The 20,540-nt window shown below is 42.1% G+C and overlaps 1 protein-coding gene across 4 annotated transcripts in view; it reads left to right on the top strand.

Moving 5' to 3' along the window:
- Nucleotides 1-19,837, top strand: part of rif1 (replication timing regulatory factor 1) — a 91,921-nt gene extending 72,084 nt beyond the window's left edge. For all 4 annotated transcript variants that reach the window (XM_072258663.1, XM_072258665.1, XM_072258662.1 and 1 more), the window contains exons 31-36: nucleotides 1,931-2,089; nucleotides 11,259-11,336; nucleotides 12,096-12,211; nucleotides 12,659-12,812; nucleotides 16,289-16,397; nucleotides 18,723-19,837. In XM_072258663.1, coding sequence (XP_072114764.1) covers nucleotides 1,931-2,089; nucleotides 11,259-11,336; nucleotides 12,096-12,211; nucleotides 12,659-12,812; nucleotides 16,289-16,397; nucleotides 18,723-18,934 — 828 coding nt within the window. In that variant the 3' untranslated portion in view covers nucleotides 18,935-19,837. The remainder of the gene's footprint in view (nucleotides 1-1,930; nucleotides 2,090-11,258; nucleotides 11,337-12,095; nucleotides 12,212-12,658; nucleotides 12,813-16,288; nucleotides 16,398-18,722) is intronic.
- Nucleotides 19,838-20,540: the final 703 nt, after the last annotated feature.

A 20,540-nucleotide genomic window follows, 5' to 3' on the forward strand; every position in this document is an offset into this window, starting at 1 on the left:
CCCCTGCTGGTGAAGATGGCCTGGCGCCCTTTTTGGGGCCTGCCCTCTGCCTGCGTGCGCTGTTGTGAGCCGGTTCGTGTGTGCCAGAAAGTGGGTCGCCACAGGATAGTTAATATTCTATTGTTTTAGAAAGGCTCTAAGTATAAGTTTGGAGATTAGAGGCTGGTGATCTTGACATCAGTAGTGGGTAAATTATTGGAAGGTATTCTAAGGACCTTGCTATATAAGGATATTTGGCTAGCTAGGGCCTGATAGGAATAGTCAATGTGGCTTTCCGCATGGTGGGTCATGTCTAACCGATCTTGAGTTTTTCAAGACAATTACTAGGAAAGTTGTCGAAGGCAAGGTAGTGGATGTTGTCTATATGGACTTTAACGTAGTCCTACATGGGAGACTGGTCAAAATGAGAGGGATCTTCACTCAGAGTGGTGTTAAGTGTGGAGTGAGCTGCCAGTGCAAATGGTGAATGCAGGTTCAGTAGTAATATAAGAGAAGCTTGGATGGGGATATGAAAGGGCTGTGGTCCAGGAGGGACTTGGCAGAATATTAGTTTGGCATAGTTTCTCTGCTCTAGTGCTACAGGACTCTTATGACCTATAACTATTGACTCAAGAGTTGAAAGTTTGAAATTACTTGAATCAACTTTGCAATTTAGGTTTGGTTAAATCTTTTTTTGTTTAAACTCTAATCCTGAAACTGAGACACAGGAGACTGCCAATACTCAAATCTGGAGCAAAAAAAACCAGTTTGCTGGAGTAACTGCATGGTTTGGCAAACGTGTACCTGTGACCAAGAACCTTACAGATTGTGACTTGACGGTCACCTGGTTCCCTTGTACAATTCATCACCCAGCAGACGTCGTGCATGTACGCAGCTTCACCTGCTGATTTCCTCAAGCAGTTTGTTTTTTTCTTAACTTTCTGCTCTATAAACATGAGCAAAAAAAGCTATTTTTGGCTGAAGTCCATTAGCTTCACTAATGTCCATTTGCTTCACTAATCTGCTTTCTTAAAAGGTTTGAGCTATTTGTGACTCGAGGTGTTTTAATGTTGTATGGTTGTCTTAGGAATGGTTTAGAGAGTAAACCGGAATTGACAGCACATTGGTGCTTGCATCTCCTGAGTCACTTTTTTTAGGAAGTGATTTGAGTCTGCTACCAACGTCCTTTGATCGTAGATGATCCACAGGTCATGTGCGGTGGTCAGTACCTGGAATTCACTTTATATTTTCTATAAATTTGTGTTTTTGTATTATTCATTGAAGGAAGGTCAAACATAACCTGCATGAAATAATTTGCTATTAGCTTGTTCTCCTTCCTCATCCCCCCCCCACCCCCCCATTTTCCACTTTCCTTCCTAGTCCTGATGAAGGGTCTTGGCCCAAAACATTGGCTGTTTATTCATTTCCATAGATGCTGCCTGACCTGCTGAGTGTGTTGACAGATGGAGTTCGCATTTCAAAATCATTTGTGTAGCATTGTTGCTTAGTCACTAGTATATTTTGTGAGGGATGTTTCTGTTAATAAGCCATTTTGTTAATCCACAAACTTTGGCAGCTTTTACATTTTGGTAAGAAAACTTAGAAGTATTATAAATAGCTGTATTTGACCAGACTTGCTGAAATGCGGGTTTCCATTACAAATAGCTTGGATTTAATCTGTATTAATGTTGTCAAAATAATTATTCATCATATGATGAAAGAATCATGTAAGTGCTTTTGTGTTGAATAAGGACTCAGAAATTTGTCGCCAATGTGTAATTTGTGCTATTTTCAATAGCATTTGATAATCTAGCGTGGTGAGCTCTACCACTTAGAACTTTGGAGAAATTGGAAACCCATTTGGTTTAAGCAACTGTTTAAAATTAGTATTTTTATTTTGCATCATAAGATTCCAGTTATTTTTACTAATGCACTTTTTTCCTTTTTCCAGATCCGTAGAGTTTCATTTGCAGATCCAATTCATCGGGAAGGCTTGGCAGATGATATTGATCGTCGTAGCCCAGTAGTGAGATCCCATTCTTCAGGAAGTTCCCCTGCATTAAATCACTCAATCTCTAATGGTTCTATTCGGTCCAGTTTTCAGTACAAGGTAGGGGTCATCGTCATTCCTATCAGATAGGATACAATAGCTATTTTGCATCTCAATTAGTCCTTCCAGATGGATCCAACAGTTTTTGCCATCTCTTAGAATTACTTGTGTCTGTACTTGAAATCAGCTAGCATTGTAAACATAGAATTTTTCTCTTAATCATTGTTTCCAAACCACCTTCAATTCAACTGCTACTCTCAGTTTAGAATCATAGATAATACTGACTATTTTGTGGGGTTTAATATGCAAATATTAATTGAAATTGCATGTATTATTAGTGCCAACTGTTTTGGCTTTAGAGCTTCAGTATAACTCCATTCTAATGTTACTGCTAAGTTTAAATCAGTTATCTAAGATTCATATGTTCCAAGGCCCTCTTTGGGTTAAAACTGTAACATGGCTATAAGCTACCATTTTTGACAGTGACGTTAAACTAAGGACCAAATGTCAAGATGCACAATGAAGGCAGTTTTAGTGTCATCCAACATTGAAGACCAAAAGACATGGCCCATTTGACCCATTGAGTCTGATCCAACATTACATGATGACTGACTTATCCCCCCTCCCCCCTCCCCACTCCAGAATCTATCACCCTGTGCTGTCAATAAATGCAATGGCTTGTCCTCCACAGCTGTCTCTGGCAATGAATTCCACAGACTCACCACTGGCTGAAGAAATTCCTCCTCACTTCTGTCCTAAATGGACTTCCCTCTATTCTGAAGCTGTGCCCTATGATTGTAGACTCACCTATGCTACAGGAAATATCCTCTCCATATCCAATCTATCTAGGCTTTTCAGTATTTGATCAGTTTCAGTGAGATTCCTGTCATTCTTCTAAACTTCAGTGTGTACAGGCCCAGAGCCATCAAATGCTCCTCATACATTAACCCTTTCATTCCCAGAATCATTCTCACGAGCCTCCTCTACATCCTCTCCAATGCCAGTACACCATTTTTTTTAAGATGAGGGCCCAAAACTGCTCATAATACTCCTCTGACCAATGCCATATAAAGCCTCAGCATTACATCTTGTTCTTATTTTCTAGTCCTCTCAAAAGGAATGCTAACATTGTATTTGCCTTCCTCACCGCTGATTTCAAACTACAAGTTAACCTTCAGGAAGTCCTGTACAATTCCTTCTACCAAAGTGCATGATATACTTTACTACACTAAATTCTATCTGTCACTTTGCCCATTTTACAAATCTGTCCAAGTCTTCTGCAGCCTCCCTGCTGCTGCTCCGCCCATCTTCGTATCATCCACAATCCTGGCCATCAATGCTGTCTTCCAAATCAATGAGATATTTCTTGAAAAGAAGTGGTCCCAGCACCAACAGCTGCAGAACAATACCAGACACCAGCAGCCAACCTGAAATTCCCCCTTTCTCATGCCAGCCAGCCAGTCTTCTATCCATTTTGGTCCTGTAATATCATAGGCTCTTATCTTGTCAAGCAGCCTCATGTGTGGCACCTTGTCAATGGCTTCTGAAAATCCAAGTAAATAACATTCACTGTTTATCTTGTAAGCAACACCAGAGTGGCATTAAACAGATTGTCATTGGTGTATATTTCAGTTGTTAACCTTTTTTAAATGTGTGATCTCACCTTTATTAACTTACTAAAAATGATAAACTGGAGTATTGTTTGCATTGTAGGATTTTGCATTTGCATTTGTCTGTTCATTAATGAAATTGAGTCAAATCATTGGTATTTTCTTTTTGGAAAAAGTAGTCTGCTCATGTTCCTGATTTTTACTGCGGCACAAAATCTATTTTATTTTTGAATGGCAGGCATCACTTTGTTTCCAGCCTACCAGGAACTACAAAAACACTTGTTATTTTGCAGCAAAACCTCCCCATTGCCTGATTACTTTCTCAACGATTTTATTGGATAGTTTTATTTAATAATTTAAAGTAAGTGTAAACACGAGGCAACACCTCACCTGTGAATCTGCTGGGGGTGTCTAATGTAACAGGTGCTCCCAATGTGGCTTCCTCTACATTGGTGAGGCCCGTTGTAAATTGGGAGACTGCGTCGTTGAGCATCTCTGCTCCATCTGCCAAAAGTGGAATTTCCTGTTGGCCCAACATTTTAATTCAGATTCCCATTCCCACATAATCATAGTCATACTTTATTAATCCCGGGGGAAATAGGTTTTCGTTACAGTTGCTCCATAAACAATAAATAGTAATAGAACCATAAATAGTTAAGTAGTAATATGTAAATTATGCCAGTAAATTATGAAATGTCCAGGACCAGCCTATTAGCTCAGGATGTCTGACCCTCCAAGGGAGGAGTTGTAAAGTTTGATGACTTCCTACGACGCTCCATGTTGCATCTCGGTGGAATGAGTCTCTGGCTGAATGTACTCCTGTGCCCAACCAGTACATTATGTAGTGGATGGGAGACATTGTCCAAGATGGCATGCAACTCAGACAGCATCCTCTTTTCAGACAGCACCGTCAGAGAGTCCAGTTTCATCCCCACAACATCACTGGCCTTACAAATGAGTTTGTTGATTCTGTTGGTGTCTGCCACCCTCAGCCTGCTGCCCCAGCACACAACAGCAAACATGATAGCACTGGCCACCACAAACTCTTAGAACATCCTCAGCATCGTCCGGCAGATGTTAAAGGACCGCAGTCTCCTCAGGAAATAGAGACGGCTCTGACCCTTCTTGTAGACAGCCTCAGTGTTCATGTCAGTCCTTAACCTCTTGTGCCAAGATGAGGCCACCCCAGGGTGGAGGAACAATACCTTATTCCTGATTGGGTAGCCTCCAACCTGATGGCATGAATATCAATTTCTCCTTCCGGTTTTAAAAAAAAAAATCCCTCCTCCTCCCCTCTTCTGTTTCCCCACTGGCCTCTTACCTCTTCTCACCTGCTTATCACTTGCCCCTGGGTCCCCCCCCCTTCTTTCTCCTCCTCTTTTTCCTATGGTCCACTCTCCTCTCCTATCAGATTCCTTCCTCAACAGCCCTTTACCTTTCCCACCTGTCTGGCTTCACCTAGGAACCAGCTATCCTCCTCCTCCCTTCTCCCTTCTCCCCTCCCCCTTCCTTTCCAGTCCTGTAGAAGGTTCTTGGCCTAAAACATAGTATGCTTATTCTTTCCTACAATCCCTTCCTGCTTATGTTTGTGGCACTTTTCACGCTCTTAAACTTTTCGATGATTTTAAGTTCCCTGGCCCCCGCCACTTTATTTTCACCATGGATGTCCAGTCCCTATATACTTCCATCCCCCATCAGGCTCAAAGCTCTCTGCTTCTTTTTGGATTCCAGACCTAACCAGTTCCCCTCTACCACCACTCTGCTCCGTCTAGCGGAATTAGTCCTTACTCTTAATAATGTCTCCTTTGGCTCCTCCCACTTCCTCCAAACTAAAGGTGTAGCTATGGGCACCCGCATGGGTCCTAGCTATGCCTGCCTTTTTGTTGGCTTTCTGGAACAATCTATGTTCCGTGCATATTCTGGTATCTGTCCCCCACTTTTCCTTCGCTGCATCGACGACTGCATTGGCGCTGCTTCCTGCACGTATGCTGAGCTCGTTGACTTTATTAACTTTGCCTCCAACTTTCACCCTGCCTTCAAGTTTACCTGGTCCATTTCCGACACCTCCCTCCCCTTTCTAGATCTTTCTGTCTCTATCTCTGGCGACAGCTTATCTACTGATGTCTGCTATAAGCCTACTGACTGTCACAGCTATCTGGACTATTCCTCTTCTCACCCTGTCTCTTGCAAAAATGCCATCCCCTTCTCGCAATTCCTCTGTCTCCGCCGCATCTGCTCTGAGGATGAGGCTTTTCATTCCAGGATGAGGGAGATGTCCTCCTTTTTTAAAGAAAGGGGCTTCCCTTCCTCCACCATCAACTCTGCTCTCAAACGCATCTCTCTCATTTCACGCACGTCTGCTCTCACTCCATCCTCCTGCCACCTCACTAGGAATAGGGTTCCCCTGGTCCTCACCTACCACCCCACCAGCCTCCAGGTCCAACATATTATTCTCCGTAACTTCTGCCTCCTCCAACGGGATCCCACCACTAAGCACATCTCCCCCCCCCCCCCCCCGCTTTCCGCAGGGATCGCTCCCTACGTGACTCCCTTGTCCATTCGTCCCCCCCGTCCCTCCCCACTGATCTCCCTCCTGGCACTTATCCTTGTAAGCGGAACAAGTGCTACACATGCCCTTACACTTCCTCCCTTACCACCGTTCAGGGCCCCAGACAGTCCTTCCAGGTGAGGCGACACTTCACCTGTGAGTTGGCTGGGGTGATATACTGCGTCCAGTGCTCCCGATGTGGCCTTCTATATATTGACGAGACCCGACGCAGACTGGGAGATCGTTTTGCTGAACACCTACGCTCTGTCCACCAGAGAAAGCAGGATCTCCCAGTGGCCACACATTTTAATTCCGCATCCCATTCCCATTCTGACATGTCTATCCACAGCCTCCTCCGCTGTAAAGATGAAGCCACACTCAGGTTGGAGGAACAACACCTTATATTCCGTCTGGGTAGCCTCCAACCTGATGGCATGAACATTGACTTCTCTAACTTCCGCTAATGCCCCACCTTCCCCTCATACCCCATCTGTTATTTATTTATATACACACATTCTTTCTCTCTCTCTCCTTTTTCTCCCTCTGCCCCTCTGACTATACCCCTTGCCCATCCTCTGGGCTTCCCCCCCCCTCCTTTTCCTTCTCCCTCTTTTCCTTCCCCCTAGGCCTCCTGTCCCATGATCCTCTTATATCCTTTTGCCAATCAACTGTCCAGCTCTTGGCTCCATCCCTCCCCCCCCACCCCCTGTCTTCTCCTATCATTTCGGATCTCCCCCTCCCGCTCCCACTTTCAAATCTCTTACTAGCTCTTCCTTCAGTTAGTCCTGACGAAGGGTCTCGGCCCGAAACGTCGACTGTACCTCGCCTGGCCTGCTGCATTCACCAGCAACTTTGATGTGTGATGCTTATTCTTTTTCTTTATTTTTTATTTTAATTTTTTATTTATTACTAACAAATGAACAAAAAAAACACAGCACATCCACAAAAACCACAACCATAACAAACTCAAATCTAATTAACTATTGAGCAGCAAAAGGGAGAAAAATATAAAGGCAAAAGTAAACATACACAGCAGAGGTGCACTGCACCAAAAAACCTCAGTCCTCACCCCGTAAGAAAGCCAATACAGGGCCCCATATCCTTTCAAAGATGTCCCCTCTGTCCTCATTACATAGACTCAGTCTCTCCAAATGTAAAGTATTTGCCAGTTCTCTCAGCCACAGATCGTACGTAGGCTGATTTTCCACATTTGCAGGATTAACTTGTTAGCAATTACAATTCCAAACAATACAGCTGCTTTTTCATACATATTGGCTGAAGATAGGGAGTTTGTTGCTCCAAGGATGGCTATGAGCGGGTCTGGTTCCCACCGCTTCCCAAAAGCCTCAGAGAAACAATGAAAAATACTTTTCCAGTATGCATAAAGCTTACAACATGACCAGAATGAATGTGACAAGTTACTGTTCACAGAATTACACCTATTACAAATTGGCGAAACATCAGGGTAGAAATTGCAACTTTTCTTCGGAATAATGGAGTCTATGTAGTGTTTTAAACTGTATAAGTCTGTGTCTGACGTTGACCGAACAATCAAAAGTCAATATTACGTTAAACGTAATGTTGACTTTAGGAAAACCCTTCGAATTTCTTTGGTGGGGAGGGTTAATGCAATCAAGATGATTGTACTGCCATGATTTCTTCATCTTTTCCAGTCAATTCCATGGTCTATTCCTCTGTCATATTTTAAGCAATTGGATTCAATTATTGTACCTTTCATTTGGAATTATAAAGCCATTAGAATTACTAAAAAAAACACTTGTCAAAGCCCAAGGAAGTAGGTAATTTTGCCTTACCAAACGTTAAAATGTATTACTGGGCTGCCTACCTATCCATTCTTGGTGGAAAGAAGGCCCACCCTCTACCTCAGACTCGTGCCCAGCATGGTTATTCATAGAGCAAATGTTTTGTGAGAAAACTTGTTTACCAGCTCTCCTTAATAGCCCCACTGCAGTTAATAAGTCACATTTTAGTAACAGCTTCGTGGTCAGCAGCACTATAAGAATTCAGAAGCAGATTCAACTCCACATTAAGGCCCCAAAAACTTATATTGACACTTCGATCTGTGACAATAGTTCATTTTTGTCTGGCCTGAGTGATACTGTTTTTTCCACCTGGAAATAGAGAGTCATCTGTAGTGTAGGTGACCTATATATTAATAGAAACTTTGCCTCATTAGCCCAGTTACAAGCGGTTTACAATATCCCTGCATCTAGTTTTTTTTTTAGATATCTACAAATTCAAGATTATGTTAGGAAATATATACCTAACTTCGAGGTTTTAGACAGACATGGGTCCCTGGAGGCAATAAGTAAATTTGATCCTGTTATTCGTAGTGCGTATCCTATTTTTATCAGATCCTACATAATGGAGCTCGGGTGAATACTGCAGGTCTTAAACAGGCATTGGTGGATGAACTGGGTATAGATTTGACAGAGGAGGTCTAGGATGAGTGTTTAAAAGATTGTCCGTCAACGTCAGACACAGACTATATAGTATGCTTATTCATCTTTATAGATGCTGCCTGAGCGACTAAATTCCTCCACCTTTTTGTGTGTGTCACCTTTAACTGTAAAGTACTTTCAAGATAAACTTGTGCATGTTCATTTAGGAATTTCAGAAACCTGCATACATTAATAAGTAAAATACTGTGTGCTTGAAATCTGAATGTAAGGCATTGCTGGAATTACTCAACACAATGTGTAGAGGAAGCACCAATTACTATTTCAATTCCATGACCTGTTATCAGATCATTGCCCTTTTAACAGTAACATTTTTTTTTGCTCTGGAGACCTGACCTGAGTATCTCCGTATTCTGCTAAAGATTAGCTTTAAAACACAAGCACAGTTGAGTGTTAGTGTTGGTTATGGTGGTGCTTTTACCTTTGGATGAAAGCAGCTAAACATGTTGCTAGTAAAGAAGGTAAGTGGCGTGTTAGCCTTAATTAGTTGAAGAATTGAGTTTGGGAAGTTGCATTGTGGTTTTTCAATGTATATGTGATAAATAAGTTAACCTGAAGTTTTATTACATTCTAGTTCGGCTGTATCTGAGCATTTAATTCAGTTTTGGTTGCCCCATTGTAGGGCGTATGTCAACACTTTTGGAGCGGGCACAGAAGTAGTTTTAACAGGATGTTGCCTGGATTAGAGGGAATGTGTTATAAGGAGAAGTTGGACAAACTTGTAATTTTTTTTCCACCTGGATCGGCTCGGGAGATCTGATGGAATTTTGAGATTAAGAGGCATGCTGTACATAGAATAGCTAAGTAGTATCTTTTTCCCAGCATTGAAATGTCTAGGACATGACATGTAACAGGATGAGTGCAAGTTCAAAGGGGATTTATGGGGCTAGCTTTTTTTAAAGAGTAGTAGACTCCTAGAGTCCACTGCTTGTCGTTGTGGTGGCAGCAGCAAATACAATAGACGCTTTCAAGAGCCTCTTAGATAGGCTTATAAATGTGCAGGAAGTGGAAGAATACGGATGTTGTATAGGCGGAGGGATTAGTGTAGTTGGGCATTTGATGACAAATTTAATGTGGGACAGTTTTGGCTGAAGGACCTTTCCTGTGCTGTACAATTCATTGTCATAATATTAAGATATAAATCTACTTGCCATCTTTTTGATAGTAATGATTACAGTTCAAAAGTTGTCAAACACTTTGGCGTTACCTCGGTGGCATTTCTTCCTCCATGTTCTTGGAACAGGGTTTAGTTTTGTCTTGCCTAAAGTTAAACATGTGAAAATGCAGAGTATTAAATGTAAACAAAATGCTGGAAATACTTGTAAACAACAGGAATTCTGCAAATGCTGGAAATTCAAGCAACACACATCAAAGTTGCTGGTGAACGCAGCAGGCCAGGCAGCATCTCTAGGAAGAGGTGCAGTCGACGTTTCAGGCCGAGACCCTTCGTCAGGACTAACTGAAGGAAGAGTGAGTAAGGGATTTGAAAGTTGGAGGGGGAGGGGGAGATCCAAAAAGATAGGAGAAGACAGGAGGGGGAGGGATGGAGCCAAGAGCTGGACAGGTGATTGGCAAAAGGGGATACAAGAGGATCATGGGACAGGAGGTCCGGGAAGAAAGACAAGGGGAGGGGGGGAACCCAGAGGATGGGCAAGAGGCATACCCAGAGAGACAGAGGAAGAAAAAGGAGAGTGAGAGAAAGAATGCGTGCACAAAAACGAGCAACCGATGGGATATGAGGGGGAGGTGGGGCCTTAGCGGAAGCCAGAGAAGTCGATGTTCATGCCATCAGGTTGGAGGCTACCCAGACGGAATATAAGGTGTTGTTCCTCCAACCTGAGCGTGGCTTCATCTTCACAGTAGAGGAGGCCGTGGATGGACATGTCAGAATGGGAATGGGATGTGGAATCAAAATGTGTGGCCACTGGGAGATCCTGCTTTCTCTGGCGGACAGAGCGTAGATGTCCAGCAAAGCGGTTTCCCAGTCTGCGTCGGGTCTCGCCAACATATAAAAGGCCACATCGGGAGCACCGGACTCAGTATATCACCCCAGTCGACTCACAGGCGAAGCGCCGCCTCACCTGGAAGGACCGCCCGGGGCCCCGAATGGTGGCAAGGGAGGAAGCGCAAGGGCACGTGTAGCACTTGCTCCGCTTACACGGACAAGTGCCAGGAGGGAGATCAGTGGGGAGGGATGGGTCCCATGATCCTCTCGTATCCCCTTTTGCCAATCACCTGTCCAGCTCTTGGCTCCATCCCTCCCCCTCCTGTCTTCTCCTATCTTTTTGGATCTCCCCCTCCCCCTCCAACTTTCAAATCCCTTACTCACTCTTCCTTCAGTTAGTCCTGACGAAGGGTCTCGGCCTGAAACGTCGACTGCACCTCTTCCTAGAGATGCTGCCTGGCCTGCTGCGTTCACCAGCAACTTTGATGTGTGTTGCTGGAAATACTTGTGTTAGTTATCTGTGAAAGTGAAACAGCACCTAATACTGTAGATCTTCTGTCAGAAAATGCTTTATTACTATATGTTTATATAGTGTGATTACCTTAGGGTAATTCTTTCTAATTATCCGCGTACTTAATTTTCTTAGTACAACACTACTCCAACAAAAGGATTCCAGAGTCCAAGTACTCGCAATTCAGGCTGTAAGAGTTCGAAGAAATGTCTGGTAAGTTTTTGAAGGCAGTCACACATCAAGAAGATTTGTCTTGGTGGTAAATTATGAGAGCAAATCATTTGTTTTTCTTTCTTTATATGACTAATTATGTTGTACAACCCCATAGATGCTAAATGCCTTGTTATGTCACACACGCATAAACCAGTTATTTAAGTGCAATCATTCAGACTGCAGGGAAATCGCAATTGAGCCCTATTCTTGTCACAATGACTGTTCATATTCATTCATTTTCACCTGGAATAATTTGTATTTAAGGCAGCTTTTTATGGTCAAATATTGGGGCATCAAAGATGCATGTACAAACGAGATCCGCCACAAAGTGAGTTGGGAGCATTGAATGTGTAAGAGGCTTTAGTGTTCTCATTGTGTTCCAGGAATGACTGGTACTGTTTCTCATTATAAATGCTCATTCGATAGATATCATACCACGAGATTTTTTTTTTTAGCAGATTTTGTTTCCTACCCCTCCCCATCTGCTTTCTAGAGCAATTGAATTAGCTGTTCAGTTAAGATTAGTTAATGCCACTCAGTCTACAATAAAGCCCGTGGACTTTCTCATTGAATTCTGAATGTTAGAAAACAGGCCACTAATTGATTGAATCTGAAAGCATTAGCTTTAGAATTGAACTAGGTCTCCATTGCTGGAGATGTTGCAAATGGGAGATTTGTACATGGAACCCATGCTATACAGTAATAATGGCATTGTTATAAATAAGTACAACATTGTGATTATCCTTTCATTCTCCCAAGATCTCTGAGATGAGCAAAGAGTCTGTGACATCATCTTCAGCACGTGTGTATCCTGCTCTGGTTAGCTGTTCTTCACCCGTCGAAACTATTCTACCTCAGCTTGCTTCTAATATGTGGTATGTAAAGGCACTTGTTCATGGTGCGTATTGTGGCATCCTAATTAAAACTACAACAATTTTGATAAACTTCCTGTAGTTAATCACTTAATATTAAACTGATCAATACAGGGTGTTGCTAATTACTACTGGTGTCCTTGCGTTGGGCGCCACGGTAGCAGTTAGCGTGATGCTGTTACAGCACGGGGTGTCGAGAGTTCAAAGTTCAGTCGTGGCATCCTCGGTCAGGAGTTAGTACTTGCTCCCCGTGGAATGGGGGGGTGGGTTTCCTCCCACAATCGTAACAACGTACAGGTTAGTAGATTAATTGGTAATTGTAGATTGTTCTCTGATTAGGCTAAGGTTAAAAACCGGGGGGTTGCTGGCAGCGTGGCTGGAAGGCATATCCTGTGCTGTATCTCAATAAAATAATATAAACTCCTGTGTTTTCTTTCTCTCTCCTAATAGGGCCCGAGGTTTGGGCCAACTTGTAAGAGCTAAAAACATCAAGACTATTGGTGACCTGAGCTCGCTCACAGTGGCTGAAATTAAGTTGCTACCGATCCGTTCCCCAAAAGTCTTTGTAGTAAGAAAGGCTCTCAAGGCCTTTTATGAACATCAGGTGAGTTGATTCCTATGAACTTGCAGATTCCATCTGAAGTTGGAATATGCTAAAAAATTTAACCCAAATCCCCAAGTCTGTTTCAGAATCAGAATCCACTGTTGCTACTTAAGTCACCCCAAGGTGCCTCGGAAGAAGTACTCCAGTAATTTTTGTGTGAAGGATACTTTGAAATGCTTTTGTGTTTTTTTTAAAAAAAAAACAACACATTTCAGGGTGCTTGATGGTTAGTGCAGACTGGGTGAATTGAAGGACCTGTGACTGCTGCACCTACACTAATATTTGATTATTTGTTATCAAGTCATAGAATACGACAGCACAGAAACATGCCCTTCGGTCCATCTAGTCCTAGACCATCTAATTGCACCCCAGGCCATATCTTAGCAAACCTCGTTCATCCATTCACCTATCCAAGCTTAAATGTTACAATTGAACCTGCAGCTTCTACTTCAGCTGTCAGCCTGTTCAGCATTCACATCACCCTCTGACTGAAGAAGTTAGGCAGAATGTAGAATAAATCACTGTGTCTTGATTGTTGGATACAGTTAAGAAAAATGTTTTGGTTTGTTTTTGCTCCAATACTAAACTGTTTAGCAGCCTCCTATTTGAGAAGCTGCGCAAAATAATGAATCTCAAGCTACAACTGCTATTTTAAATTTAGTCTGTTATTTTAATTTAACTTTGTATCCTGTTAACTTTGCATTAGCTCTTTTCCCTAAACACCACTTTATAAGGTTGCAGAGCTTTTTATTGCTAGTGCCAATGACTCGAGCTCTCCTCTTTTTTTTCTGTTACACGTATATGATTAAGTTCAACTTGAAATTTGATAGGGAGAAAGTAAAGTCTGACATAGCAGTATTTTAGTGGAAATTAATGGTATGAGAGAGGAGTTGGCCAAAATAAATTGGAAGGAGATGTGGGCAGGGATGACAGTAGAGCAGCAATGGTGCGAGTTCGTAGGAGATGAAGGATAGATGTATTCCAAAATAAAGAAATACTCAGTTGGCAAAATAATACAACCGTGGCTGACAAGGGAGGTCAAGGCAAATGAAAAAGCTAAAGAGAGGGCATACAACAAAGTTAAAATTAGTGGGAAGATTGAGGATTGGGAAGCTTCTTTAAAACTTACAGAGAGCAACTAAAAGATCATTTGGAGGGGAACGATGAAATATGAAAGCAAGCAGTATCAAAGTGGATAGTAAAAGCTTTTTCAAGTATGTTTTTTTTAAAAAAAAAAAGAATATAAGGGTATAAGAAATAGGAGCAAGAGTAGGCTAAAGGAACTTGGGAGTCCTTTTGCAGAACAACCTAAAGTTCAACTTGCAGGTAGAGTCGATGGTGAGGAAGGCAAATGCAATGTTGGCATTCATTTCAAGAAGTCTAAAATACAAGCACAGGGATGTGATGCTGAGGTCTTATAAGGCACTGGTGAGGTATTGTGAACAGTTTTGGGCTCCTCACCTAAGAAAAGATGTGCTGGCTTTGGAGAGGGTTCAGAGGAGGTTTGCAAGGATGATTCTGGGAATGAAAGGGTTATATGAGGAATGTTGGGGTCTGGGTCTATACTCGCTGGAATTTAGAAAGATGGTGGGGGTTAGTGGCATCCCATTGAAACTTTTCGAATGTTAAAAGACATACAGAGTAGATGCGGAAAGGATGCTTCCCATGATGGGGGGTGTCCAGGAAAAGAGGGCACAGCCTCAGGAGAGTGGGTTGTCTATTTAAAACATGCAGAGAAATTTCTTTAATCAGAGGTAGGTGAATTTGTTCCCACAGGCAGCTGTGGAGACAAGGTCTTTGGGTGTATTTAAGGCAGGGGTTGATATGTTCTTGATTGGACAGAGCATCACAGTTTACAGGAAGAAGGTCAGGTAATGGGGCTGAGGAAGATTCAGCCATGATTGAATGGCGGAGCAGAGCTGATGGGCCATATGGCCTAATACTACATGTCTTACGGTCTTATTATCTTCATAGCAGCTAGAGTTGTACTTTCCATGACTGTCCAGTGCTTTGTAAGAATTTTTATTACCTCTTGGATTTGTCATTTAGTTGTAATGGATTTGTATACAAGTATTTCTAACTTAAACTAGTAGGAAGACATTTATTGTTCCTTTTTCTTCTCCAAAGGAAGGGGGAAATTTTTAACAATAGTTATCCAATATTGATTACTTTGCAGCTCTCAGTGACAGTTGGAGTACAATTTTATCATTGCCCTCAGAGCACATTTTTATCTTGTCAGCATTACCTTTATTCAGCATTCTTAACAATTTTGAGGGATGTGTTAGGGTAGCAGAATTTTTGGATGTATCCTTGATGTGGATCCTGTGATTTATTTATTCTCCCCCTGTCAATAACTCCCACTCCTTTCAACTCCACTATTCCCAACCCACATCTATCACTACTCTTCATGAGGAAACTATAATGTCACGGACATTTCATAGTGCATGCAGTTCCAAGCATGTTGTTTGGTGCAGTTGGTCGGAAAGAAAACATGACCAAAGACATGGGGTTTTAAGGAGAGAAGAGATTATTGGTATCTTTAGACAAGCTGTCAATGGACAAAATAGTGGTAAGGGGCTGTTTTGGGCCCCCTTGTTCAAGAAAGGATGTGCTGACACTGGAGAGGGTTCAAAGGATGTTCATGAAAATGGTTCCAGGGTTGAAAGACTTACCATATGAGGAGCGTTTTATTTGGGATTCAGAAGGTTGAGGGGTGACTTCATTGAAAGCTATTAAATGTTGAAATGCCTCGAGTGGATGTGGAGAAGATTTCCTGTGTTGGGGGGGGGGCAGGTTATACTAAGGCCAGAGGACACAGCCTCAAAATAGAGGGGTGTCCACTTAGGATGGAGATAGGGAGAGAAATTCCTCAGCTAGACTGCTGAATCTGTGGAATTCGTTGCCACAGGAGGCTGTGGAAGCCAAGTCATTGTATATATAGAAGGTAGAGATTTATAGATTCTTGATTAGTCAGGGCATGAAGGGATATGGAGAATGAGGCTGAGAGGAATTGAATCAGCTATGATGAAACGGCAGAGCAGAGTCTATGGGCCAAATGGTACATTTGTGCTCCTATATCTTATGGTGTTATGGAATGAGAGGAATGTAGCGTTTTGAAGAAATATCCAATGGATATAATTTCCAATATTTACAGCATATCAAGATTTAACAGCAGTATCACATTCAGGCAGCTGACTCAGGACTGAAGACATGCAATTTATGAAGACAGTCATACCATCACAATCTTTCATCTCTGTACTTGCTGTTATACAGTGGCTCAAGTTTCAAATTCACTCATGCTCATATTTCTCTCAACCTATTTTAATAAACCAAATAAATCTTCTGTAAATATTGGAAATTGTATCCATTGAATATTTCTTCAGTATCACGGAGTTCTGGATTGCCTTCCTGGTGTCTTGTTTTCTATATTATATTAATTGTTTAATCCTTTATCCCCCTGCTCAATGCCCCACCAGAGAAAATCTCTTTGTTTAGAAGAAGACAACGTATTTGAAGGTGAAAAATTGGTAAATGGCACAGATGACACCATCAACTCCAGTGCTGATGAAGAAAAGCTGGCCACAGGTAATGCTGATTATCAGTTGTCAGGGTGTGGGGGGAATTACTGAACTGTAACATTTCCAGTCAAATTGTGTGTTTGTTTTCCCACAGAGCTTTCACTTCTGAAGTTAGTTTCTCTAATGTTGGTATCTTGAGGCTTCTATTTATGCAACGCCTCGTCAGGTTTTTATTCTTGCTTTCAAATCTCTTTCCTGTTACCTGTCATCTTTACCCCAAATAACATACCGTTGTAATCTCCAAAATGTAACCAGAATTAAATAATTTTAAACACAAGGAAATCTGCAGATGCTGGAAATCCAGTGCAGCACACACAAAATGCTGGATGAACTCAGCCCTACTTCAGGACTGAAAGGAAGGGGGAACATGTCAGAATGAAAAGGTGGAGGGACGGGAAGGAAGATAGTTAGAAGGTGATGGGTGAAGCTAGGAAGGTGGGAAAGGTAAAGGGCTGGAGAAGAGAGGAGAAAGGGAAGAAGATGAGGACCCAGGGGGAGGTAAGAAAAAGCAAGAGGCCAGAGTGGGGAATAGAAGAGGGGAGGGAGAGTGATTTTTTTTCTCCGGAGGGAGAAATCGATGTTCATGTCATCAGGTTGGAGGTTACTCAAACAGAATATAAGATGTTGCTCCTCCACCCTGAGGGGGACCTCATAGTGACACAAAAGGAGACCATGGACTGACATGCCGAAATAGGGATGGTAATAGGAATTAAAATGTTTGGCCACCAGGAAGTTCCACTTTTGGCAGATTGAGTGGAAGAATGGGTTTATTTGCTGTGCCTCGTTTTCATAGTAACTTGGGCTATGCTAAAATTGGGTTTCACCAAGCTTCAGAAGTTGAAAATTAGGGGAATCTAAGGGGTTAGGTGGAAACATACAAGATCAAGATCGTGGCTAGTTTTGAACAAGTTATTGAAACAAGACTTCTTTCATTAGAGAATGGCTCAAAAACCAGGGGACTTGGATTCAAAAAAAAATATTTTTCTTGGCAGTTATAATCTGGCATTTATTGCATGTAGGGTTGGTGGAAGAAGTGTTTTCAACATTAGGCATTTGAAATGAATAACTTGCAGAGCTATTGAATGGCAGGGGATAATGTTCTACTTGAAGTAAACCATAGGCACTATGGGGGGAGGGGGAGGTGGGGGGGGGGATTGAACTCAGTGCTTATGCCAGAGTATTTCTGTGCTCCTGTTCTCATCACAGACTTGTCCAGACTGCAACAAAAGACTTGCTTTCTAGGGCTAAGAATGCCCTTCACGTGAAGCGGCACTTAAGTCATTATGGCACTCATGAGCTCTAGTAAAATAAAATCTGCAACTTTACGATGGGATAGCCGGCAGTTTGTGGTTGCTGGAGGCCAGATATTAACCCTCAGACATCACTGAACACAGCGATGTCCTAGACCCGGCCAATTGCTGATGCTAAATTTATGGACTTGTAAAGTACTAATGAATTTAATGATTACTGTTTTCTGTTTCATTGACACTCAACTAGATTTTGAAATAGTTTAGCAAGCTACAGAATTGTAATTGCAATTTCATTGAAGTAGAGAATAAAACTTAAGTGGCTCATTTTCAGCTCCTCCCACTTTCCACTCAGCAGTTACTTTTGGCTCCTCCAATTTCCTCTAAACCCAAAGTGTAGCCATGGGCACATGCTTGAGCCCTAGCTGTGCCTGCCCTTTCAGTGGCTATGAGGAACAGTCCATGTCCCAGGCCTTCATTGGTAATACTCCCCATTCCTTCTGCGCTACATTGGCTACTGTATAGTGTTGTCCCTGAAAATTTGACTCTGTGTCTTCAGGCTCCTGTACCACCGCCTTGATGGTAGCAAAGGAGGGGGCATGTCACGTATAATGGGGGTCCTTAATGATGACTGCTACCTTTTTGAGAGTGACCTCTGCTGGGGTGACTCGTGCCCATGGTGGAGCTGGCTGAGGTCACAGCTTCCTGCAGTCTTTTCTGATCCTGTGCAGTGACCCTATCCAGTCCAGGCAACGATGCAACCTGCATTTGACAGAGCAGTGTAATGCATTTTATCCATCTTTTGTATAGAGGCAAAAGGGTAGTTGATTAAATTATCAAAACACCATTTAGTATTTGTTTAAATTAACTAGTCTAAACTGTTGACATTCAGCAAGATGTAGCTTTGTTGGGACCATTGGTGGGATTAGAATCCGGCACGCTGATTTTAGAGGGAATTTATAGCTGTTAAAAACATGGCACACCAGTCTGGACATGTGCTATTTTCCAGCAAGCTAAGGCAGTACTTGTATGCTGCTGCTTTCAGTGTAGAAACTTCTATTAATTTGGCTTTTGTATTCTTTCAGACTTAAGTGAGACTGCTCCACCTCCTGTTACTCCTCCTTCCCTCGTCTCTGAAGTTAATGCGCTCCATGCACGCTTTTTCTCTGAGAACTTGAATGAGCACTCCGGGAGTCAACTCTTCACGATGCATCATCAGCTGAGTGGTATGATGGACTGCATCATGGAAAACCTGCAGTCTCGTTGGAGGTCCCTACCACATGAAGCTGCAGACTGATGGTGTCAAGCTGTGTGAACTGGTAAAACTCGTCTTAAACAGTGGAGGTTATTAAGCTGCCACATCCCATCCCCTTAAAACAAGCTACAGCTTATTATCGGGTAACTATTTGCCACAGTGTTTCATCCCAGCTTTACTCATGGTAAATATCAGTCTTACATTGTGCTCAGGTGTGTCCTGTTGCTCTGCCTCCATTTTAAGAATTGTGACCTTGAATTCCAGCCTTATCTGGTGTTCAAACTTCATTTTTCTTGAGGATATCCTGGTAAAAGTGGCACTGGTCATTGGGGAATAAGAAATCAGCCGTGAACAGCACCTTCTCTGTAGAAGCTTGTCCTCCTCTTAACTGCTCGGGCTGGTTTCAGAAAGAGCAATTTTCTTGGTAAATGGGGGTAAAGTGTGATGAGGATATTGTATAAAGGAGTTGCCTGTAACTAAGTATTATTTTGATAGACTGCTTTATAGAAAGATAAAGTCAGTAGTAATTGCAGAGCAACAGTGGTGAAAATGGATGGAATGATCTTTCGTAGAAGCAGTGGGATAGAATAATATATATACTAAAAGGACCACACAAGGAGATTTCAATGAGTGTCTCATTGCCATTATGTACATTGGGAGAAGTTATAAAAAATGTATTCGAAATTTTCTGCAAGGAAAATAATTCTGTGATGTTAAATTATATTATTTTACCAATAAAATTTTGCATTTTTTTTGTGAACAGAATACATCTGTTGTTTCTCTCTCTGGCCATTTCTTTTATAGTGATGTCTATAGATGCCAGAGTAAATTGGGGCACAGGAATGAAATCGGAGCTGCACATTTTTAAAAAAAAAAAACAACTTTTTTTTAAACCTGTGCTTGAGCTCACTGTATACTCTTGTACAAATAAAAACCATTACAATTTCTCTTGTCTGTTATGTTTTCAATTTTGTTTGCTGCTGATTTAGCTTGAGGTTTACGAGGATCACTTTTCTGAAAACAGTACAGATCTTGGTGAAGGCCTTAGAGCTGTGTTACAATGAGGATGTAACGGTTATCTGCACTGAGCCAACAATTGGCATTCTGAGATCTGAGAACCCGGTAGATTGGGAATGAATCTCCAGTGGATTAAAGTCGCACCTTCACTAGTGGGTTATAAAGACCATACAGTGGTGTAGCATAGGAACAAGCCCTTTGGCTTATGTGCTGAGCTACTGCTGCCTTGGTACACTAGTCCCTAATTCAAGCATGTAATTCTGATCCCTCTAATAGCTGCTTATCTATCTGTTTATCTAAGGGCCTCTTAAATGCCTCTATCGCATCTGCCTCTTCCACAAATCCTGGCTTTCAATTCTGGGCACCCACAGTTGCCTTTAAAACCAAATGCCCTACACATCTGAACATTCACCTGCTCATCTTAAATGCATGCCCTCTTGCATTAGACATTTTGACACTGGGAAACAGATACTGGTTGTCTGCACTTAGCATTGTCTCTTGTAATCTTATAGATTCTCCTCAGCTTCTTCCGCTTCAAATGAAAGTTTGTCCAATTTCTCTTATTAGCGCATGCCCTCTAATCCAGGCAGCAAAACCTCAAACATTCATCCTATAATGGAGTGATCAGAAT

The sequence above is a fragment of the Mobula birostris genome, chromosome 5, assembly GCF_030028105.1.
Source record: "Mobula birostris isolate sMobBir1 chromosome 5, sMobBir1.hap1, whole genome shotgun sequence".
In the NCBI taxonomy this organism is placed as follows: Eukaryota; Metazoa; Chordata; class Chondrichthyes; order Myliobatiformes; family Myliobatidae; genus Mobula; species Mobula birostris.